General features: G+C 42.1%; 1 protein-coding gene across 4 annotated transcripts in view; it reads right to left on the bottom strand.

Annotated features, from left to right (window-relative positions):
• The window catches only part of MAPK9 (mitogen-activated protein kinase 9), a 59,028-nt gene that overhangs the window by 24,492 nt on the left and 9,566 nt on the right, over window positions 1–24,970 (bottom strand). For 3 of the 4 annotated variants that reach the window (XM_030315983.1, XM_030315989.1, XM_030315973.1), the window contains exons 2-4: window positions 17,463–17,633; window positions 5,511–5,640; window positions 2,633–2,691 (exon numbers count right to left, since the gene is read on the bottom strand). In XM_030315983.1, the coding sequence (XP_030171843.1) occupies window positions 2,633–2,691; window positions 5,511–5,640; window positions 17,463–17,584 (311 nt within the window). In that variant the 5' untranslated portion in view covers window positions 17,585–17,633. Of the gene's footprint in view, window positions 1–2,632; window positions 2,692–5,510; window positions 5,641–16,798; window positions 17,035–17,462; window positions 17,634–24,970 lie in introns of those variants that run through there. The other variant, XM_030315996.1, reaches the window with a different exon arrangement.

Raw genomic sequence — 24,970 nt, 5'->3', positions numbered from 1 at the left:
GCCGCAGTCCTCCACAGTGCAGTCCTCCATGCCGCAGTCCTCACACTAGTCTTCACACTACAGTCCTCCACACCGCAGTCCTCACTACAGTCCTCCACACTGTAGTCCTCCACGCTGCAGTCCTCCACACCGCAGTCCTCACACTACAGTCCTCTATGCTGCAGTCCTCCACACTGCAGCCCTCACACTGCAGTCCTCCACACCACAGTCCTCACACCGCAGTCCTCCATGCCGCAGTCCTCACACTACAGTCCTCACACTATAGTCCTCCACACTGCAGTCCTCCACACTGCAGCCCTCACACTGCAGTCCTCCACACCGCAGTCCTCACACTACAGTCCTCTATGCTGCAGTCCTCCACACTGCAGCCCTCACACTGCAGTCCTCCAGGCCGCAGTCCTCAACGCCGCAGTCCTCACACCGCAGTCCTCCACGCCTCAGTCCTCACACCGCAGTCCTCCACACCACAGTCCTCACACCGCAGTCCTCCATGCCGCAGTCCTCCATGCTGCAGTCCTCACACCGCAGTCCTCACACCACAGTCCTCCACACTGCAGTCCTCATACCGCAGCCCTCCATGCCGCAGTCCTCACACTACAGTTCTCCACGCCGCAGTCCTCACACTACAGTCCTCACACCACAATCCTCACGCTACAATCCTCCATGGTGGAGTCCTCCACACTGCAGTCCTCCACACCGCCTTCCTCATGCTGCAGTTGTCATGCTGTGGTCCTCCATGGTGGAGTCCTCCACACTGCAGTCCTCACATTGCAGTCGTCACATTGCAGTAGTCACATTGTAGTACTCACACCACAGTCCTCCATGCCACAGTCCTGCATACTGCAGTCCTTGCACCACAGTCCCCACACTGCAGTCCTCCACGCTCCAGTCCTCCACACTGCAACCCAGAAACCAAAGTTATTCTTTGAAAATATAAATGTAAGTCAGAGACGCTCATGCCTCTGCTCAAGCCTCACTGCCTTGTCTTAGAGTAGAAGGAAGTCCTTACAATAGCCCAGAGGCCTGGCAGTGTCTGGCCCCATCACTTCTCTGAGCATCCCCCACTTCTCTCCTCTGCTGCCCAACTCCAGCCACACCGGCCACTTGCAACTCAGAGCCCACCAGGAATGGCCCCACTTCCACACCTTCTGCCGTTCCTTCTATCTTGATACCATCTTCCCTCAAATACCTGTAGGACTAACCCCTCACCTCCTTCAAGGCTTTCTTCAAATGTCACCAATCCAGTGATGTCTTTCTCCTACCACCCTGCTTACGATTGCAGCCTGACTCCTAACTGCCAGCACTACTGACCCCTACACCATGCCCCACTTCTTCCAGAGTACTTGCCACATTCTTATGATGGCATCATTGCCCTGCTTGTGCTGATTGCTTACCTTCTCTGGCCTTCTCAAAAGCTCTCAGAAGGACTATGACCACCTGCAATTTTTTTTTTAAGTAGGCTTCAAGCCCAGCACAGAACCTAATATGGGGCTTGAACTCACAACTCTGATCAAGACCTGAGGGGAGATCAATCAAGAGTCAGATGCTTAAGGGGCATCTGGGTGGCTCAGTCGGTTAAGTGTCTGACTTTGGCTCAGGTCATGACCTCGTGGTTTGTGGGTTCAAGCTCTGGGTCGGGCTCTGTGCTGACAGCTCAGAACCTGGAGGCTGCTTTGGATTCTGTGTCTCCCTCTCTCTCTGCCCCTCCCCTGCTTGCGCTGTCTCTATCTCTCAAGAATAAATAAACATTAAAAAAAGAATTAAAAAAGAAAAGAGTCAGATGCTTAAGAAACTGAGCCACCCAGATGCCCCTCACCTGCAATTTTAAATAATAAAAGGGATTTTTGCCTGCTTTGGGTCACTAAAGTATGCCAGGTCCAAGAGAGTGCTTAGCACACAAATGGCAATCAAATATTTTTTCAATGAATACACCAGTAAATTTAGGATGAATTGGGCATTTCAATATGATAAATTAACATTTTATTCTAAGATAATTCTATTTCAGATTGTGGAAACATACAATATTTAACAACATAATCATTTCAAATAATAATTATAAACACCCAAACCCTACAATCCTGGGTTTTGGGGGAGTGGAGAAAAACATTTTATATTTCAGCAAAGTGAATTGGCAGCATTAATGGTCACTGTCTCCTCTGAAGAATTATTTTCAGTCATCCTTTACCTGTTATGGAGATGATAATATCTAGGCACAAATACTGAATATTATTATCGATATTTCTTAACATTTCTCCAGAGAAAAAAGTGTCTATCATTAAAATTATACTGCTACTTGGGGCGCCTGGTTGGCTCAGTCGATTAAACGTCCAACTCTGGATTTCGGCTCAGGTCACGATCTCAGTTTGAGGGATTGAGACCAGCGTTTGGCTCCATGCTGGCAGCGCAGAGCCTGCTTGGGATTCTCTCTCTCCCTCTCTCTGACCCTCCGCTGCTCACATGTGCTCTCTCTCTCTTTCTCTCTCTCTTAAATAAATAAATAAATAAACAAACAAACAAACAAACAAATAAATGTATAGCTACTACCTACATTTCCTAAGTAAAACAAGCAGTTACTTTTCTAAGTTTTCAGTCTTTGATACACAGTGCATCACTGAGTAAAAATGATACTTACACATCTTGAAATTCTTCTAGAGTCTTCTGTGGTGTAAACACATTTAACAAACTAATTATCTGAAAAGAAAATTTATTTTACCTCAGCATGTCGTAACTTTAACTATAAAAATTAAGTTTAATGTTAAAATGTACTAAAACTGAAAAACAAATCACAGCAGAACTCAGTTTTTATTATTGTTATTAGCTTTACCAAAATATCCTATTACGTGGCATTTGAGAAAAGTAAAATGATTAGGGTTCTCACCTTGGAAATAAGATGTACTTTTAATCAAATCACATTTTATGTGTTTCTAGTAACTTATTATGACAGAATTTTAACATATAATGTCTTTCAGGCTCTGAACATAAAAGAATAGAAATTGTGGGTAGAAAAAGACTAAACAAAGCAATATGTTAACTGTGAAAACTTAAATACTATCTACAAATTTCTAAAGCTTTGAAATATGAAGGTGAAACTTGTATCTTTAGTATGATGAAGATGAACCCCTCACAGTGTTATGTATTTACTTAAAGAGGGTTCTAGAAAGGCCTCTACCACAGGCCTTGGTCCTGGCACCCCAACAGTTAAGTGATGAGTCCCACTGTTTGAGCATCAAACACACATCCTCAGTCATTTCAAATGACCAAGGGAAAGAGGAATGATTCAGTATATAGAACCGGGGTGGCTGGTTAACCGAGGGAAAAATAAAATCGGATCCATACTTCAATCTTCACATCAACTCCAAATGGAACAAAGATTTAAATGTAAATGATGAAATCATAAAACATTAAAACATGGATAAACATTTATGTAATTCTAATGTAGAAAAGCCTTTTTCTAAGCATGACAGGAAACCTACAAAATTTTATTACATTAAACCCAAACTGAAATTAAAAAAAAAAAAAAAAGCATGGCAAAAACAACTTAATTGGGGTCAAATGGAAAAGAAGTGAGAGTTGGTAGCTTTAGCATCCAAAGATCCTCCCTAAATGCATAAGAAAGACACCAACAGCCCAAGAGAAAAATGGACAAAGGCCACAGAAAACAAATTCTTTAAAAATAAATGGCTAATAGAAATATGCAAAAGAACTCAACTTCACAAGTAAGAATAAGATATCATTTGTCATCTCTTAGATTGGTAAAGTACAACAAAAATCTCAGATAGTCTTTTATAAATATACATACGTACAGGCTTACTGCTTCGGAGACAGAAGCTCCAAAGCAGGCTCTGTGCTGACAGCAGTAAGCCTGATGCGGGGCTCAAACTCAGGAACCACGAGATCATGACCTGAGCTGAAGTTGGACACACAACTGACTGAGCCATCCAGGCACCCCATTCTCAGATACTCTTTTTTTTTTTTTTTTTAATTTTTTTTTTTTTCCAGATACTCTTAATGGAAGTGTAAAATTGATGGTCTTTCTTGAGGTCAATGTGTCAGCATATATTAAAACCAGAAGTGCGCAGAGTATGCTTTGGCCAAGAAGTTGACCTGGACAAGCGTGCGAAGTACATGTTAAGGATGTTTGTGGCAGTATTGATTATAATAGCAAAAACTGGAAACAATCTAAATATCCAGGAACAGGTGACTAGTTAAATAAATACTGTGCATCTGTACCATTTAAAAAATGGTTTCCATCTATGTTCATTAATATATCTGAGGTCCAGAAACATTCCATGAGGGAAAAAGCAGTATTTACAATAACACAGAAGGTCGAGTTCATGTGTGTATGTACATACATATGTAAGAATGCTCACCAAAATGTTAATGATAATGAACTGTGGGAGCCAAGGATTTTTGCCTCTTTGTTTATATTGTTTGAATTAAAAAAATAATAACCATACTTTTGTATAATCTGAAAAAAATTTTTAAATGTAAAAGTAAAATAAAGCATACACTGGAGAAATTAAAAACAAACTCAAAAGAATAAACTTATCTTAGTTTTGTATGTGATGTCCCTATACCAGAAAGATCCAGCATTTATGCTAAAACAAAGGGAGCAGCATGAAATTGAGTGTAGTCTTAAATACTCATCAACAAAAAAAGGGGTCACAAGGGGTGATCTCCAAAGACCCTTCCAGACATAACATGTAATGGTTTTTTTAATAACAAGGCAAGGTTATCAAAATCATGCTTACAATAATGCTTAGAGACTAGTGGTGGACATCCAATGTGCCTGAGTACCTCATTTTCTGGAAACTTACAATTTCTCCTTAAAATTTACAGTGCTTTGATTTCTGTGGAGATGCCAAGTACAGCTATCTTGAATATCACACCATCTACTGACATATTTAAACCTGAAATGTCCACAGTACAAGGTAAAAAGCTACTTCTAGAACAACGTTTTTCTAAAAAGAATATGTAGTGCCTCAGTTTGTTAGGTTCATACTATTGCCATTTTATAGAAATAGAAATACTGAAACTCAAATGGTTACAGGGTTAATTGATATTGCTAACCCTCTTCAGTGACCCAAACTGGACCATGTTGCTTCTGGCTGACTTCAATTTCCCCAAGGTTAATTAAGAATTTTATCAACAGGGGTGCCTGGGTGGCTCAGTCGGTTAAGCGTCTGACTCTCGGTTTCAGCTCAGGTCATGATCTCACAGTCTCATGGGTTCAAGCCCCACATGGGGCTCTGTGTTGCCAATGCAGAGCCTGCTTGGGATTCTCTCTCTTCCTCTCCTTCTGGCCCTACCCCACTCATGCTGTCTCTCTCAAAACAAATAAACTTTAAAAAGCTATTTAAAAAAAGAATTTTATAAATAAAATATAACCATTTAAATGGTTACTGTTATTAGCAGTTTACCCTAAGTCTAAACCCAACATATATCCAAAGACCCAGAAGATTATCCCATTATGGACAACATTATATGGAGAAAACATAGACATAACTTACATTTTTATGATTGACACATTTTAAGAGGACGAGTTCACGATAAGCTCTCTTTGCATGGGTTTGATTCTGAAAAGGACGGCTTAGTTTCTTGACTGCAACATTTATCCCAAGAACTGTATCAAAAGCAGCACTATAATTAGGAAATATAATAAGGAACCCATTAGGATGATTCTGGAAAATACTGCAATGTAGAATGTACATTCAAGGCATTATCTTTTTAAATAAGTAACAAATAAGGAAATCTCTTTCTGCTTGTTTCTACTCAAGGTACTTCTACACGTCAAGACCAAGGTAAGTCGTCTGAGAATGTGGGACGGACTCACTGCTCTGCAGAGGTACAGACAGGGCAGCTACAGTTAGGATGGGATTCAACGATTCTTTGCACACTGACTTCTCATCATATTAGTTGATATCATTATATTCGGAACCAAGTAATTCAATACACAGGATGTAAGACCAGTCAAGAAACGAAGTCTTCAGTTTAAATATGCCAATAAGTTGGGGCGGGAGGGTCACTGGTTATCACAGAATAAAATAGAAGTATATTCTGGAGTATCATGGTGGAGGAAATGGTTGAGATCATGAGAAGAATATAATAAATATAAGTTTTGATTGTGTTTTTCCCAGACAAAAAAATCTAAAGAGAAAACAGAAGCCAAGATCTCAGCTCATGGTAAATCCTCAAGATACAAAACCGCTAACGTAAGCAATTACTATATATAAAATTCTACTAGAAATAACTCCTTGTACTGTTATAGTAAGAATAAAATCCTGCAGAGGCTGTGTTTCTGGCATCTCAAGTTCCCAGTTGAAATTTATAGTTCCTTTTCCTCCAGAAAATAGGGAGAATTGAGTAGCCTGATGGTACATTTTATACAAATTAGTACTAATAGTACATCAGAGGTTAAAGGCTGCCAAAGACCACCTCAGAACTGAAGCACCATTTAAAACACTGTTTCTATTTATTCTATTCAGTTTGTAACATTGTTTCCACTTATACACTTCTATTAATGTTTTTTTTTGTTTTTTGTTTTTTGTTTTTTTTGCCAACAGCCCTAACTTAATTGAATGGGTTTTAAATTGAAGGCTGTCCGTGGTAGCATTTGGTTAATGATTAGAAACTTCACGTGGCTTTGTAATTGTTTCTCTTTAATTCAGTTCACATTATGTGTACACATATACACATACGTAAATCCACATGCCCATATGGAAATGCATCATTCATATGAATTATGAAATGTTAAAGATAAATCTATTGTGCAACAGATAATTAATGTACATATATACATGTGCATTTGTACCTACATATATTTTTCAGTGTTAAGAACTTGAAAACAGACACACCTTTCTTGACACACCAAAAAGTTTTTGTCCCAAATGAGCCAAATGGACTAATTCTGAGCCTCTGAGCAGACACCTACTTCCCCACTAGTAGTTTGAACTGCAGGAGCAACCCCCTTCGATTTTTCTTGGTTTTAATTCTTGTGGTCACTTCTCAACTCCAGATGAATATACTTTTATTACCGTTTCCTCATGTTTCAACTTCAGAAGTTGTCTGTCTACTCCGCCAAACTGAAGATTTAACCACTTACTTGAAACCCCCAACTCTTCCCAGCTTTTTGCTCTCACGTCATTTTGAACTTTTCCCTTGGTTACCTTTGTAACTTGAAACAACGTGCCTAAATTTCTTGTTCTATCAACCTTCAAGGGAGCCTCTGGACTCCCAGTATGTAAGATAAGACCATCACCTTCCATCTCTTTTGCCTTCAGGGCTCTACTCTCTTTCCCCTCCTCCAAACTTCTGTCTCGAATGGTCAAGTTAGAGAACATATCTGTTCGGTCTCTACAACTACGTCTTCCGTGTGTCTTCTTTCGGATGTGTCTACAAGTTGAAAGCCAAGACACACAAGAATATGTATGCATGAACACGCAAATGTCTCTAACAGCAGAGCCAGGATGACAGTTCATTTTCCAAGGATCACATGACCCTTCTTGTCACTCACAAGGGAATGAGATTGTTTCTGGCATCAAAGTCAGATGGATTTTCTTTTCTTACATCCCATCAGTTGCTCAAACATCATGTCTTTTTAAAGCTGTTTGACACTTTAGGCCATGACTTCTTCTAGCTGTTCCACCATAAGTTTCCAATAAGCATTTTTTCTTTTTTTTAAAATATTTATTTATTTTTGAGAGAGAGAGAGAGAGAGATGGAGCATGAGAGGGGGAGGGGCAGAGAGAGAGGAAGACACAGAATCCAAAGCAGGTTCTAGGCTCTGAGCCATCAGTACAGAGCCTGACGTGGGGTTCGAACCCATGAACTATGAGATCATGACCTAAGCCCAAGTCGGATGCTTACCCGACTAAGCCACCCAGGCACCCCAGCATTTTTTCTTTTTAAGAGAAGAAAAATATCCCTTTCCAAAGTCTATCCCCCATGCTTCCCACCTTGCTCACATGAGCTATTGTTTAAAGTCTATTCCATTTTTTTGAAGATATGTTTTCTTGGAGTTTCTTTCACGGCCTGCTGTAAAGCCACCACCTTGGGACTTCTTTTCACTGGTCTCCATGCTTCTGGTCATATATGTTCCTGTATTCTCTTTCTTGGTGGAGTACATCCTCAAGGAATTGCTTCAGAAAGAGTCCATGGAAGATAAATGATCTTGTTGTGCCCTCAGCCTTGACTTATAGTTTGTCTTCTGACTTCAAAATCAGCTTTCTTTTGGAACTCCACGGATTTCCAATGTTGCTTGTCTCATTTTCATCCCTTTGCTTCTCTTCCTGTTCCTCAGTTCAATGATGTGTCACAAAGAATCATGTTTCGTCAGCATCCCCAAAGCCTCCCCTTACTAATCACTATCCCTCCTGTCCCCAAAGATGATAACTCATTCTGATTTTTATGATCATCACCTCCTTGCTTTTACCAGCTAAATATGCATCTTCAAGCTCCCTCCCCCTCCCACAGCTTATTTTTGTCTGTTTTTTTAAACCGTTTGTGTCTGACTTCTTTCACTCAACATTACATCTGAGAGACTCACCTGTTGTTGTGTGTAGCTAGAATTCATTCTGTGTCATTGCTATAATATTCCTTTGCATGACTACATGACATAACGTTGATGTATACTTCAGTTATTTTCAGTTTGCTAGCAATTATAAGAAACATGGTCATAAACATTCTCACACATGGCTCTGGGTCCCTTATACATGCATTTCTGATGAGTAGATAGCTAAGAGTAGGAACGCCGAAGCATTGTCAAAGTGTTTTGCTGTACCAATTTCTAGGCATTTGGTTTTTATGTATGCTGACCCTGTGTTCTATAAACGGGGCTAAGCATACTCATTAACAAATGGGAGATGGGGTCTAATCTAATCACAACAGACCCCCCCCTTTTTTTTTTAATGCTTATTTATCTTTGAGAGAGACCGAGATAGAGCATGAGTGGAGGAGGGGCAGAGAGAGAGGGAGACACAGAATCCTAAGCGGGCTCCAGGCTCTGAGCTGTCATCACAGAGCCTGATGTGGGGCTCGAACTCACAAACCACGAGATCATGACCTTCGCTGAAGTCAGATGCTAACCAAGCCATCCAGGTGTCCCACGACAGCTCTTTAGAAGCAGAGTTTGCTCTGGCTGGTGGGAAGAGGGGAAAGTCTGAGAGATTTTTATCCTGAGAAGGATTAGACGTGCCACTGCTGTCTTTAAGGTGGAGGGGGCCATGTGAGAAGGAATGCAGGAGCCCCTACGAGCACAATGGCCTTTGGCTGACAGACAGCGAGGGATGGGGACCTCAGACCTACAGCTGCAAGCAACTGGGTCCTGCGAATGTGCTCGGAAGCACATTCTTTCCTGGAGCCTCCAGACAACAGCACAGTCCAGCCAACATCTTGATTTCAGCCTCATGAGATGTTGGGCAAGAACCCGGGCAAGCCCATGCAGATTTCTGACCTATGAGAAGTATGAAATCATAAATGGGTGTTGCTTTAAAACACCAAGTTTGTGGTAACTTATTATGCAGCCATAGAAAATGAAAACATCCTCTCTTCTGTATTTTTCTACCCTTTTGTCTCTCCAGGCTTCATTCTGAAATTTTTTTTAATGTTTATTTAGTTTTTTGGAGAGACAGGGTGTGAGCCGGAGGAGGGGCAGAGAGAGAAGGAGACATAGAATCCAAAACAGGCTCACCTCAGAGCCTGACGCAGGGCTCGAACTCATGAGCCATGAGATCACGACTTGAGCTGAAGTCGGACGCTCAACCGACTGAGCTACCCAGGTGCCCCACTGATTTTTTTTTTTCCTGACCCACCTTTCAGATCACTAAATCTCTCTTTGGTTATATCTAATATGCCATTAAACCCATCCATTAACTTCATAATTTAATTTCTATATCTTACAGTTCTAGAATTTCAATTTAGTTTTTTTTTTTTTAATTTTTTTTTTCAACGTTTATTTATTTTTGGGACAGAGAGAGACAGAGCATGAACGGGGGAGGGGCAGAGAGAGAGGGAGACACAGAATTGGAAACAGGCTCCAGGCTCTGAGCCAACAGCCCAGAGCCCGACGCGGGGCTCAAACTCACGGACCGCGAGATGGTGACCTGGCTGAAGTCGGACGCTTAACCGACTGCGCCACCCAGGCGCCCCTTTAGTTTTTTTTTAAGTCTCCACTTTTCTACCAAAAATTTTTCATCTTGCCTTTTACCATCCTGAACACAATGCCATAGCTATTTAAAGTTTGGATCCAATAACACTAATATCCCCTGTGGATCTGTTTCTTTTCTGTTTGTGCTGGGTCACATGCATGTTGTCTATTCTCCTGTGTGACAAGTCATTTGTGATGGTGTGTGGGGCCTCGCACTTGCAAAACTGCTTGCTATCTAGAAATAGCTTGATATCTAGAATTTAAATTCACTTCTGCTGGGCACCTGGTGGGGGGCACTAGCAATTTGGGTTCACTTCAAGTTCAGCAAATGAGGTGATTTGAGGCTGAGTGGCAGTGCCCGCAAGGGTCCATTTCTTTCAGGTTCATTCTTTTTTTTTTTTAATTTTTTTTTTAACATTTATTCATTTTTGAGGGACAGAGAGAGAGCGGGAGTGGGGGAGGGGCACAGAGAGAGGGAGACACAGAATCTGAAGCAGGCTCCAGGCTCTGAGCTGCCGGCACAGAGCCCGACGCAGGGCTCAAACCCACGAACTGTGAGATCATGACCTGAGCCAAAGCTGGACGCTCAACTGACTGAGTCACCCAGGCACCCCCTCCCCCGTTTAAAAATTAAAAAAAAAAAAAAAAAAAAAAAAAAAGGACGTTAGAGTGGGAGAGAGCCAAAGCATAAGAGACTGTTAAAAACTGAGAACAAACTGAGGGTTGATGGGGGGTGGGAGGGAGGGGAGGGTGGGTGATGGGTATTGAGTAGGGCACCTTTTGGGATGAGCACTGGGTGTTGAATGGAAACCAATTTGTCAATAAATTTCATATATAAAAAAAAAATTTTTTTTTTTAACATTTTCTTTCGGGTTCATTTTTAACTTCTTGGGTGCAGTCCTTTTTTGGTCCCAGTTCAAGGCAAAAAGTTCACCTGGCCCCTTATAGGACCCTGGGCTCCAATCTGCTGGTCACCCAAGGCAATCCAAAGTATTACTCAATCTCTCAGCTATGCACTCTAGAATTCTCAAATGTCCTCAGGGGAAAGAGCCCCAAATTTTGGGCTTCCCCTACTAGGATTCTGTCCATCCCCAGATCCTAGCCTAGTAATTCTTCACTCACCTACTTGCTCTCTAGGCGCAAATGCTGAGCACGGGGATGGCAGGCGGATGTTGGTAGCCAACTAGCACAACTGTTTCATAGACACACTTTTAATTAACATCCCTATTTCTGGGCACTTGTTTCACCTTCGTTTTCTGTCTCTGTCATCCCTACACCTACAGCCTCTTTGGGGTTTTACTCTAGATAGGTTCTCTTCCTCACTGCAAATGTCTCTGCTACTTATTCTCACTTCCCCTGCTCTGTTTATCTGCATCAAGTTTCCAATTACTTCTTACATTTCAGAAATGTGTTAAAAGCTCTCATCCCACTGACTACTGTCAGTGCCCTCTGCTTTGTTGGGTATCTGATCCATCATTCTAATACAGAAGCTCTAAAACTGCTCACTTTAGAGGTGAGACTGTTAAGACATACAAAGACCCAAGGATTTGTTCAAGGTCACAAAGAACTACGAGTGTGTGGATCAGAGCCGGTCTTGGAGCTCAGTTTTCCCACATCACAGGCTTCCTGTGCTTTACACTATAAATCTTCTTTATCGCAGAAATTTTGTTACAGACATTATATGTTTATTTACTCATACTAGTGGAGAGAAAATAAAACAGTGTAAGAAGAGGCTGACATTCATGGGTGAACAGAACTAGAAAGATAAAGGAGTAAAGGCTAGACTAACCATTTAATGCTCAGGTTGTAACTGTGACTTCTAGGGTCTGCCAGATCTAACATTAAACTTTTTTTTTTTAAGTTAAAAACTTCATGCAAGTGTTCCATAAAACAGATAATTCTCACTATTTTGGCTGAACAACTTGAGATTTTAGGAGGAAGAAAAACTGAACAGATAAGAAAGAAACGTACACACTTTTCCCCCGCTATAGCTTCAACAAAATCTTGCAGTTACTTAATTTTATGAAATAATATAGTTGATATTTATGAATGATTCAAAGTGATAAACATTTCAAAACTTACTTCCTAATTTATTTAATTGACATTTTTAAAATGTTTATTTTGACAGAGAGAGAGAAAGCAGGGCAGGGGCAGAGAGACAGAGAGGGAAAGAGAGAATACCAAGCAGGCTCTACGCTTGACAGTGTGGAGTCCAACGTGGGGCTCGATCTCATAAACTGTGAGATCACGACCCTAGCTGAAGTCAAGAGTCGGATGCTTAACCAACTGAGCCACCCAGGCACCCCTATTTCACTAACATTTTTAATGAACAAAAATATGGAAACAAGAGGCAATTGCAAAAGCTATTCAAAATTAAGAGGCAGAATATTTTCCTCTGGTCCCAGCTCTTCCACTTAATCCCAGACCAGTACCTGCACTTTGGTTTCGCTGCACCCTAGTCCCTAGGTCTTCATAAAGCTCTAGTTTACACAGATGATTAACAAGTTTTGCAAACCATGCACTATTGCTACTACATTTTATTTTCAAAAATGTAAGAACACACATGCCTCTGGTTAGTTTCCTATTGCTGTTGTACCAAATTACCACAAATTTGGTTTAAAACACAAATCTATTATCTTCTAGTTCTGAAGTGTGTGTGTGTGTGTGTGTGTGCGCGCGCGCGCGCTCACGTGGTATGCACATCAATGAAGCATTTGGTTCAACCAGAGAGAAGGCTTTATTCTAAATGTGAGCTGAGATTAGCTGGGGATGTTTCATAGATGAGATTAGTCTTGAAAGACCAGTGACAGTGTCTTAAAGACTGGTGGGCTTCTGAGGACAATCCAATCCCCACATGCAGTGGGGACAAAAGTAATGGTCATGTTTGCAGGGAAAGAACGGCTGCAGAGAACCAGTTATCTAGAAGTTAGGGCTTGATGGTGGGGGACACTCGGGCCCTTCTGTCACTGGAGGAAAGAAAGGGGCCTGACTGGCACCGTTAGTAGTTTCTAACTAACGGTAGTTAGTAGTTTCTAGGAGAGGGTGAAAGACCCTCTCCTTGCACCGCATACTGAACACTTTTCTTTTGAGGCCCTCAAAGCAGAATGCCAATACCCACAATGCTGTGCAAAACAGATCTGGGAAAAAATACTCAGAAGATGGGGTGGAAGGGGTATCACAGGGGAAGTACTCTCTCATTCTGAGGATCACCATTGTTGTGGCTCAAGGGGACCCCAAAGCCTCAACCCACCGGCAAGGCGAGGAGCAGTCAGTCACCCACCCGCCTGGCCAACAGCAAGGCCACACAGACTCTGGGAGAAAGGAGCAATGACATGATAACAGAAGGCAGGTCTCCAACTATGGGCCCAGCTCCCAGGATAGCACTTCATCTGAAGGCCAACAGATGAAACATCCCAGAAGCCCAAGAAAGATTTTCACAGCTGTACACACATCTCTACCAGAAGACATCAGTCATCTGAATCAAGTTAACTAACCCCTTTTCCATGCATCCTGTGAAGTTAGCCCAACAGGCTTTGGTTTGGTAACAAGTAACCGTCTGGGTTACAAAGGTAAGTGAATAGTGACATAGAAGATTGTGAAATAAACTGTTAGCTGCGAATGGGCTCATCAAGTTTTAATTAATTAATTAAGCTTAATTAGTTCCAAGTAATGACTTCTCACTTGAGCAGAAAACAACAAAAACCCAGCCTTTGATCTTGCCTTAGAATCAAAACTCAGGCTAATGGAAATGGGGATTTGCAAGAGATGAGATTTAGAACAGCGTCAGGGTTTTAGCCCTCATGTACTTCTTTCTGCCTACCTTTCTGCATGTGGGATAAAAGCTGCTCCCACAAGTATTAACAAAATTGTCATGAAATCATGTAAAGGAAAACATTAAGATTTAAGTGACTTTACTATTAAGATTCTGTCAATATAGAAGTCAAGCTACTATGGGGAAATGACAACATATTTTACACACTGTACAGTGTAAAAATACCATTACATACAATGCTTTAGTATCAGGAGTTAAATATCCAAATGACAAAATGATAAAATAGCTTTGCTGTAAGGCACCTTCCGGTTTGCTTTTTTTTTTTAAAGTAGACTTCACGCCCAATGTGGGGCTTGAACTCACAACGCTGAGATCAAGGCTGAGTGACCCAGGCATCCCTCCAGTTTGCTTTCTTTTTTTAAAGAAAATATTTGAGGTGAGATTCACAGACACACAAAATTAACCAGTTGAAAGTGAATGATTCAGTGGCGTTCAGTCTATTCATGATGTTGTGCGGACACCAGCTCTGTATCATTCCAAAAGATTTCCGTCAACACAAAGAGAAAGGCCATACCCTGTAAGCAGCTGTGTCCCATCCCCCTGTCCCCCCTGCCTCTGCTAACCACCAGTCTGCATCTGCCTCCAGGCACCCACCTACTCTAGACATCTCATATAAACGTCTGGCTTCTTTCACTTAGCGTGCTCTTGAGGATCATCCATGTTGTAGCACGTGTCAGGGCTTTGGTCCTTTTATGAATCAAACCCTATGTGTGCACAGAACACAATTTGTGCATCTATTCATCATCTCCTGATGGACATTTGGGCTACCTTCTGGCTATTGCGAATACTGCTGCTACAAGCATCTGTGTACACCTTTGTTACAGTGTACAAAGCATTTGTGTAAGTTTTTGTTGGTACAATGGATTTTAATTCTTTGGGGTATATACCTAGGAGTAGTTACTGGGTCACGTGGTAATTCTGCGTTGAGGATCCGTCAAACTGTTCTCCACAAGAGGCCGCAGCATCTTACATCTCACCAGCGATGCATGAGGCTTCTAACTTCTTCACATCCTTGCCAACATTTTTTATTTTCTGTTGTGTTGATCATGGCCATTCTAGTGGGTATGAAGTTGTAACTCACTGTGGTTTTAATTTCATTTCCCAAATGACTAATGTTGAGCACCTCTGCATGTGCTTATTATCTATTTATATATCCCCTCTGGGGAAATTCTATTCAAGTCCTTCGGCTGTGTTTTTTTTTTTTTTTTTTTTAATTGGGTTGTCTTTTTAAAGTTGTAAGAGTTCTTTATACATTCCGGATACTAGACGCTTACCAGATATATGATTTGCAAACATTTCCCCATTTTGTGGGTGGTTTCTTCACTCTGTTGACAGTGTCCTTTGATGCACCAAAGTTTTAAATTTTGATGGAGTCCAATTTGTTCTTTTGTTGCTCATGTTTTTGGTGTCATTTCTAAGAATCCAAAGTCATGAAGCTTCCCTGGTTTTCTTTTAGGAGTTTATGCTTCCAGCACTTACGTTTAGGTCAATGATTTATTTTGAGTTAACCTTCTATACAATGTGAAGCAAGGGTCCAACACATGACGTGCCTTCTGCATGTGGACATACACTTGCCCCAGCACGATCTGTTGAAGAGACTGCTCTTTCCCCAATGGATGACCGTGGAGAACTTTTCCAAAATCAACTGGCCATAAATGTATGGGTTTATTTCTGGGCTCTGAGTCAAAAAAAATTTTTTTTTTAATTCAGAACTTTCCATACTATAATTCTGCCACTGCTTTCTCAGATGAGGTTTAGCTTATAATGGCATATTAGGAACTTTTGTTTAAAAACTGAAAATTTTTTAATAAAAAATACACATCTGTGATGAATAATTTCATTATTAAACATGTCTGTAAAAATTAAAGATGAAAAGTAGCGTATACAACCTGGAAGTCAAAACCAATCTCTGCAAAATGGTATTTTATAAAGTAACATGTGATTTTACTGTTATTTACATGCTGTAATGAAGTCATTAATTTTAACTGCCTCCCATTTACAAAACCTTCCATTTTGCAATTACTTATGAACTTTTTTTACTCATGAACTTTATTTAGAATTACTTATGAACCATATTGAGAGGTTGACTCTCAATGTGGTTATTACATTAAATGTTGTTAATATCAGCCTTGCCAAATTACCTGTATCAAATTACTATGCAATTCCAAGTAAGAGATGGATTATAAATCAAAAGAATGTTTTATTGTCTAGAACTTTTTATACATTTCAAAGTGTCCTCACTTGAACCATCCAATGACTTTAAAACTTCTCTTGGCACAATGGATTTAAATAGCAATACAGTGTGTTATCTTTTGGAAATTAAGATCACCCTTATTTTAGACCCAGACTGGGCATTCCTCCCAAACAGCCCCTTCTCCTACATTAGTTTTTCTGTGAAGTTCTGAATGTCATTTCCTCTTAGCTCCCAGGGCTCCAACCACCTAGGCTAAAGGGAACAATGGGAAGGACTTCCTGGATCTCAGGTCTCCATAACCGAGGATCAATTACAAAGCGCTGGGTCTCTAGACTCAAAATCTCTAATGAGAACATTAAGCCCCCCTACCAGAACATCTAGAAGAGTTAGTTCTCTTTTATCTTGAATCTCCTCTGCCTACAAGTTGTAAACAGTGGATATTTAGCTCCAACACAGTTTATTTTAGATGCAAAGACAACCTTGTTTTTATTGACCCAAAAAAGAAAAAAGAAAAAAAAAAAAAGAAAAGAAAAGAAAAGAAAAGAAAAGCCTTGCCCAGAAAACTATGGGTTGAAAAGTTTGGGAAGCGCTGATAACTGTAGTCTAGAAAACACGTGAAAGACTTTACCTTTAGCTGGCCGGTGATGTCGCGGCAGCTGACTGTCTTACCATGCAAGAGACTAAGGTTCAGGGTCAGACCAACGGTTCTGACGGGCTGGACACATGGTTGAAGTGAGACACCAAGGAAGAGACGGCCAGCCCAACCCCTCACACAGCAGCCCTTCCTGGTTAATCCATGGGGTGATAATGACACTGACTGGCCTCATCCTGCCAATGAAGGGCAAGGCACTGCAGTGACGGCGCCTAGAAATGAATAGGAGTGATTGGGGATAAAAGGGGGAGAGGGGAAAGGTGGCCAGGATGAAGAAATGAATAAAACTCCAAATTTCTGTTACAACTCACTGTCATACCTATTACTCTAGTATCTAATGACAGGGAAATGGAAAAAAAAAAAAAAAGAAAAGAAAAGAAAAGAAAAAAAAACAAAGGGAAAAAAAGAAAAATCGCAAACTATAAATTTATGCAGCATTCTAAGAATTGAGGTCTGTATCCTACAATACGACTACATACAACTAGAGCAAGAGCTTGATCTGATATAGTTCAAAAACCTATTGCAAAGAAAAGAGTATTTTTTTTAATCATCAGCGTTTCTAAGTTCTGACAACTTCATTTTATTGGGTTTTTATTATGACAAAAACTCAGTCCATGCTATTGAAACAGAGCATACTTACCAAACAATCCCTTGGGCTCCAGAGCCAATTGGTTTCAACTGCTGGTAACGTTTCAGGACAGTGAAAGTTGAGTCTGCCACTTGCACACTGTAAAACTGACTATCACATTTACTGTCACTCATGATGTAGTATCATAGAATATTCCAAAGAGCTGGTACAGTGGTCAGGTTCCTTAAAAGAGAAACAGAATGAACATGCACTCTTTCTGAGATGATACAGGCACAGCTCACTTCATAGGGTTGCAAGTTTATTGGCATGTAAGACAACGTGGCTGTAAGTTGATAAAGTTGGTTGGACCAAGTTCTGAACTTAAGCAAAGTGCAAAACAAACAAACAAAAAAATGCAACGACATTTCAGAGGCACAAGACCATCATGAAAGGAAGGAACATTGAGGCCCCACATGACCATGTTTTAAGGGAGCGGACTAGAAACTAACAGCCCTTCTTTTATTTGTCCATTTTTGCTAGCCATGACAGGATTATGTCACTGAGTGATTCTCATCAGCTCGCCTCCTTTGGAACTAGCTTATGCCGGGCTGCCTCAACCAGGGATGAAAGCACTGGGGAGAGGTTTCCAAGGGATTCTGTCTACAGTTCCTGCAGAAAACACAAGTGGGCCAGTCTTCTTCTAAGTCCACAAATTCAGGTGAAATGATGGAGCAGAAAGCAAGTCCTACTATATATCTAGATTGTAAAAGGAGGAAGTGATGGAACATTGGGGTGCTGGGCCTGGAGACATGGGTGTGTGGCCATGCATGCCCACTGCGCATGTTGAGGCCCCACATTCCCCAAACCCCACATCACTGGTGGGCTCAATACAGAGACAGTTGTAGACAGAGAACCATTGTAACCTATAGTCATTAACATGGATGCTCTGACAATTATTCATGATAAACTAGTATAAACTGGTGGTTTAGGCAGCCACCTTTTGGTGGCTTAGGCAGTAGGCTGAGATCCCCACCATGCAGGAGCCTATGTGATTTTATATAGAAAACAACCAAACACAAATCAGCAGTTACACTGATTTGGATCCCTGGCTCTTGTCTGAAGATGTTTATTTAGAAGTCATAAAACTATTTCTTTTGCTCTTTTTAAAAAAATTAAAAAGCCAACAATAAAATCATAGGGGTAAACATTATATACTATTTAAAAACATGGAATTTAAATTTTATTCTATAGCTTCAGCAAATTCCTGTTTGTTCTACCATCTAATATTTAATGCCTACCTAAGTTCTCTGGAGTGATGATTTGTATTTCAATACAGTGATGCCTAGAATTTCCATTAAACATGGAAATAAATTCATGAATAACAAGCCTAAACAAAGAATTTAAATCAAATGAATAGCTTCTCCAACTGACCACTGCTTCACCCCCGCTCCCCCCCTCATCTTTTTAAAGTTTATTTTTATTAATTTTGGGAAAGATACAGACAGCAAGTAAGGGAGGGGCAGAGAGAGAGAATCCCAAGCAGGCTCCATGCTCAGCATGGAGCTTGACTAGGGGCTCAAACCCATGAACCCACGAGATCATGACCTGAGCCAAAATCAAGAGTCGGATGCCCAACTGACTGAGCCATCCAGGCGCCCCTCCCCCTCTTTTAACCATTCTCAGGGCAGTGGCTGAGGCACAGCTCTTAGTACCACCAGCAACTGTGATTGAATGTGCTGTACACAGGCTGGGGAGTGCCTCCGGGAGGCCAGCACTGCATTAGATGAACCAACACACTGCTCATGACAACCTACAGTGGGATGATCAGCCCCTGCTATACTGTGAGCTAAACAGCCTGGCTGAGCCACGCTGTGGTGAGGAGGGGGCCCTAAGCTCCAGGGCGGTGAGGGCAGGTCTGTGTTGCTTACTGTGGCATCTCACACTGCTGGGGACAGGACCACAATAGAAGCATTCAATAAACTTTTGCTGCTCTGACCCATAATTCAGTACCTAATGATTCCCTGACGAGGCTGCTTCATTTTACTGACATCTGAAGGAATATCTATTTCTAGAGATTATTTTTTTTTACAGTTTTTATGGGGCTGAGACAATTCAACTCAACGTTTATGGGGTGCTTTTGTATAAGAAGTGGTAAGTAACGTAGGTGATAAAGCAAGATCAGTTCGTCTTAAAGCAGCTAGTTGGGGGAATACTGTAACACAAGTTGCAACACAAGTTATAATAACATAAGGGCATAAGCAAAAAGTAAACCAAGGCAAAAGAGGTCCTACCCTTTGGCAGGGGTGCAGAAGACAAGGAGAGCTTCATGGAGGAGGTTGCATCTGGATCTGTCAGAGACAGACAGCAGAGGTACAGAGCTCGAGCTGACTGTGCTCAGACATGGTGAATTGCTCAAACTGGCTCTTGGGGTACAAGTGCAAAGGTTCAGAGATGGACTAGATGAAAAGGCAGGTAGCCACTACAACCTGCTGTTTCTTTGCCTTACTGGAATACACCTGCACTGCCAGTCATTCAAAAAGCACTTCCTGACACCACTGAGGACAAAGTCCTGTGCAGGAACAGCCAGTGTGCCTGCCCTTGATGAGCTCACGGAGAGTGCACACTGCGGACATGTTCAGGAAGAGCCCCGATGCAAGGAGACCCCTAAACCGAGAAGGACAGAGAAGGCTCTGAGCTGTGGGGAAGAGAGAGAGCATGTGCAGAGAGGTGGAGGTGCATTCTGAATGTGAGAAGTCATTTAAGAGTTAGTTTTGCTGGGCAGTGGGGGAAAGAAGCTGGAGAGAGGAAACCAGGCCAGATCACCATGGGCCCTGGAAGCTGCTGGGAGCCATCTGGACCTGGGCCCGAGGGCTGTGGAGCCATCAAAGCAGAGAGGCATGTGCTCTGGCTTGCTTTGCTGAGGGGTCATTCAGGAAGCTGTGAAAGGGATGGACTGGGGTGGGCAGGACTGAAGGCAGGGAGGCCCAGCAAAACATGGCAGGGTTGTGGCGGATGGGGAAAAGAAGTAAATGCACGGCATGGAGGAAGAATGTGCATGACCTGTGCTGCCAGGAGAAGATGAGGAGAAACGTGGGTGAAGCAGCTGGAGGTGGGCAGGAGACGCATGCAGTCTGCAAATCTGGCTTCAGACAGGTAAGTCTGCAGTGACTGAGAGACAGGCAGCATGACAGCCACAGGCTGCTGACATCCTCCAGATCCTCCCTCCTTTGTTTCAGGAACAGAAGCCTCCCTATGTGAGCTGGACAAATGGCTGCCCAACTAGAGAGGACATCTGGCTGCTTTTTGGCAGCCAGGTGTGGCCAGATGACCAACTTTTGGCTGATGAGATGTAAGCAGAGTGATGTGTGCCATTTCAACATCCATCCATCCATCCATCCATCCATCCACCCATCCATCCATCTTGTTATCTTCCTTCCTTCCTCTCTCTCTCTCTCTCTTTTAAAAGCTGCTTGCTGTCCAACTTATCTTTCTCCCTTGCTGCTGGCTGGGGGAACAGCTGTCACAGACCCAGAGATGGCAGTCACATGTTGAAGCTGGTAGAGCTGCCCACTGGCCAGAGTCCTGAATGACCTTGTGGCCCAGAGCTGCCCCCCATTCTGGTCCACCTGCCCACACTCAGGCTGGTACAAACTAATCTCAACCTTGTTGAGCAACTCTGGAACTCTCTCTGCTACAGCTGTTGTAACCTATACTTTGGCACACGATTAGGTTAGCTTTTGTGAATTTGGGGAGAATGTCACATCATTAGGTTAGAGAATTAACATATTTTCATCTCAAGATTTAAAGTAATTTTTATTTAATTTTTTTAAAGTTTATTTATTTATTTATTTTGAGAGAGAGAGAGAGAGAGAGAAGAGAAGAGAAGAGAAGAGAAGAGAAGAGAAGAGAAGAGAGAGGCAGAGGGAGAGAGGGAATCCCAAGTAGGCTCTGCACTGTCAGTGAGGAGCCTGATGTGGGGCTCAAACTCACCAACCATGAGATCATGACCTGAGCCAAAGTCAGACTCTTAACCAACTGAGCTACCCAGGCGCCCCTAAAGTAATTTTTAAATTAAAATAAGTTGCCCTTAGTAGGCAGAAAAAGCTACCTAAGTGAGAAGCTGTCAAAGCCATCTTCTCCGTCAAACTTGGGCTTTGTGAACATGAGAAAGCACACAAGAAAGCCAAGTAATTTAGCTATTAATGAAATCAACTGTTGAGATTATATTTCAACAGAATGGATGTCAGCTGGGTTTTAGAAAACAGTTTACAAATTGGGAAGTACTATATAAGAATTCTTCGTACAACCACATTATCAACACACTGAGGTGCAGGCACTGCCTTCACTTCCCTCACCAGTGGGTGCTGGTTCCGTACCTTGGCTCCAAGCAGTGGGACCCCGTCTCCGCCCACGCTGCTCTGTGCTGTGCAGCCCCGGCCAGGCTGTGCTGTTACTCAGTTTCTGCAGGTCTGCCCATGTCTCCCTCCCCCAAGGCTGATAGCACCTTAAAGGCAGGGAGGGGCTTTCTTCCCTCTCACATGTCGATAAACTTAAGGAAATGTCCAATGCCCACCAATGATCCACTGAGAAAGCTTCTAGGGGGACACACTCTGCTCCTTGGGTTCTTCAGATCTGAGGGTGGTGGGCAGAGCCCAGGGGGAAGGAGTCAGCACAGCCTTTGATGAAGCCATCTGGCTCACGTCCATACCCTTCCCACTTTACCATGCTGCTTCAATGAAACCTGGTTGAATGAAAGGCTCTAATCTAAAATCCCTATTTGTCTGGGGGCGCCTGGGTAGCTCAGTTGGTTGAATATTCAGCTTTTGGTTCCTGTTTAGGTCATGATCTCATGGTTCCTGAGTTCGAGTCCCGCATTGGGCTTTGTGCTGACAGCATGGAGCCTGCTTGGGATTTTCTCTCTCCCTCTCCCCTTGCATCTCCCTCTCTCTCTCTCAAAATAAATAAAAATTTTAAAAAACTTACTAAAATCCCTATTTGTCTAAGACTGAAGACCCTTATAGAATCCCCTCCAGGATTCTAGAGTAAAATCTACCCACTCTACAGATAAACGTTGGGTAGGAGGGATGTTCCTACTTTGTTTGGAGTTTAGAATAAGAAATGCTTTTAAAAAAAAATTCTCTAGGGGTGCCTGGCTGGCTCAGTCAGTAGAGCACGTGACTCGATCTCAGGGTGGTTTAAGCCCCACATTGGGCATGGAGCCAACTTAAAATAAAAAAATAAATAAAAATTTCAAAACAGCTTTATATTAAAAAAAATTCTCTAACTCTAGAATCCTTTAAATATAAGCAATTCAACTACTGTAAATATACTATTTACGTCCAAGTCTTGTGGGTACATCGGCTACCATTCACTGAGATCTCCCAATATCTCATGAGGGCCTCCTACGCACCAAGCACAAGGTAGGGATTGTTGAGAGAGCACTAACCAGACAGTCCATTCCCTCAAACCGCCAAGAGCATAATTGTCACACTACTGGGAAGTGTGTCGTAGGGGCAGACGTAGAAGTGGGCCCAAGGGCAGTGTGGGGATAGCAGCCAGTGAGTGAGCAGAGGGAGTGTGTGAGTGGGACATGGATATAAAGGAAGGTTTCCAGGACGAGTCAAGACCTGAGTGCAAGTTTGTGCACAGTATCAACCCAGGTGTGAGGGAACAGGCATTCTCATACATGCTGGTGAGCCCTGTAAGTTGGCAAAACATTTCTAGGGAGGAAAATATGTAACATCTAATGAAAATTTTAAATGCACATGACTCCTAACCTGGCCACTACAATTCTATAAATGTACCTGATAAATAATATGTACAAATGTTCAAAGACATTCGTGCAAGAATGTTTGTAGCACTTTTTATAATAGGGCAAAACAAACAAACAAAAAAACAAACAAACAAAAAAAAACCAAAAAACCAAGAAATAACCTAAAACATACACTTGGAATGAGTGAACTATGGCATAAAAGCACAAAAAAAGCCATTAAAAATAATGCAGGGACTTTGTGTACTGATGAGGAATGATGTTTAAGATGAAACAAAGGAAATGAAGCAAGTTAAAGAGTGTGTATGGTAGGGGCACCTGGGTGGCTCAGTCAGTTAAGGGTCTGACTTTGGCTCAGGTCATGATCTCATGGTTCATGAGTTTGAGCCCTGCATCAGGCTCTGTGCTGACAGCTCAGAGCCTGGATGGAGCCTGCTTCCAATTCTTTGTCTCCCTCTCTCTGCCCCTCCCATGCTTGAGCTCTGCCTCTCTCTTGCTCTCTTAAAAAATAAACATTAAAAAAAATTTTTTTTAATTAAAAAAGTGCCTGTAGTAAATGTGAATATTCACAGCCCCACACACATGCACACGCACACACGAGTATACTAGCAAGTACAGACACACAGTGGGAAATGAGACTTTGACTCTTCCCATTACAACTTTCTGTTGTTTTTTATTTTTATTTTTTTTAGTCACACACACATTTCACATTAAAAAAAAAATAAATGAAACCTTTGAAATGGAAAGCCAAGACCTAAAAGTTGGGAAGGTTTGGGGCAGACGAGACTGGAGGCAGAAGAGTAGGCCGGACTCTGAGCTCCACAGTTATAAACATCCCCCTAACAGCTCGTCAGGTAAGCAGTGCTGTCCCCCCTCTGCAGACAAGGAAGAGAGCTAGAAGACAGTGAGGAAGTTGCCCAAATTCCCAGCTGGGAAGTGGCGCAGCCTGGATCTGAATTTAGGTGTGTCTGACTACAATCTTCTTGTTCTTCCCAATACTCCATTCTAATTAACATCCCTAACTGCATTTAGAAACTGAAGTGATGTGTCCAAGGGCTGGTCAGGACCAGGCCAGGAGAAAACACAGGACTGGATGCTTCATCCTGCTGGCTTTACTCCACCAAGACAATTTTTCTTCTGATAATGAATCAGTCATCCACAGCCTCAAGAAAATCTTTAACTACGCTAATAATGGTACAGAATACCCAGGACATGCAATAGTTAAATTAATTGACTGCTCTGGTTAAAAGCAGAGTTTCACAATCCTTCTCTTAGCTTCAATACTTGTTGAAATTTTTAATCAAATTGTTCTTTTTCCTTGCTTTTTTTTTTTTTTTTTTTTTTTGAGATAGAGATAGGGTGAATGAGCTTGTAAGCACGGGAGGGACAGAGGAGAAGAGGAAGAGAGAGAATCCTATGCAGGCTCCACACTCGGCGCAGAGCCTGACACAGGGCTTCATCTTATGACCCTGAGATCACGACCTGAGCTGAAATCAAGAGTCGGACGCTCAACAAACAGAGCAATCCAGGCGCCTCCCCCCTTCTTTAATTCTTAATAAAAATGGCAGAGCACAACTCAATCTTTCTTTGATAATGAAGAACCTTACAACATCTCAGAGCCATCCTTCTGGACATCAGTCCTTCAACTACACTGCTTACTATGATAAAGAACAGCCACTAGTTGTTTGGTAATCACATCATCCATGGGTGGATCCTAAGGAAGGATCTGTCGAGGATTCCAACCCATGGGCCCCTTGGAGGCACTGGGCCTATCTGTTCCTCCTCCCCAGCCCCGACTCCCAGTGCTCTG

Source organism: Lynx canadensis, chromosome A1 (genome assembly GCF_007474595.2).
Source record: "Lynx canadensis isolate LIC74 chromosome A1, mLynCan4.pri.v2, whole genome shotgun sequence".
NCBI classification, from domain to species: Eukaryota; Metazoa; Chordata; class Mammalia; order Carnivora; family Felidae; genus Lynx; species Lynx canadensis.
Note: the sequence above shows the minus strand (reverse complement) of the source record. Positions and strands in the feature narration are given on the sequence as shown.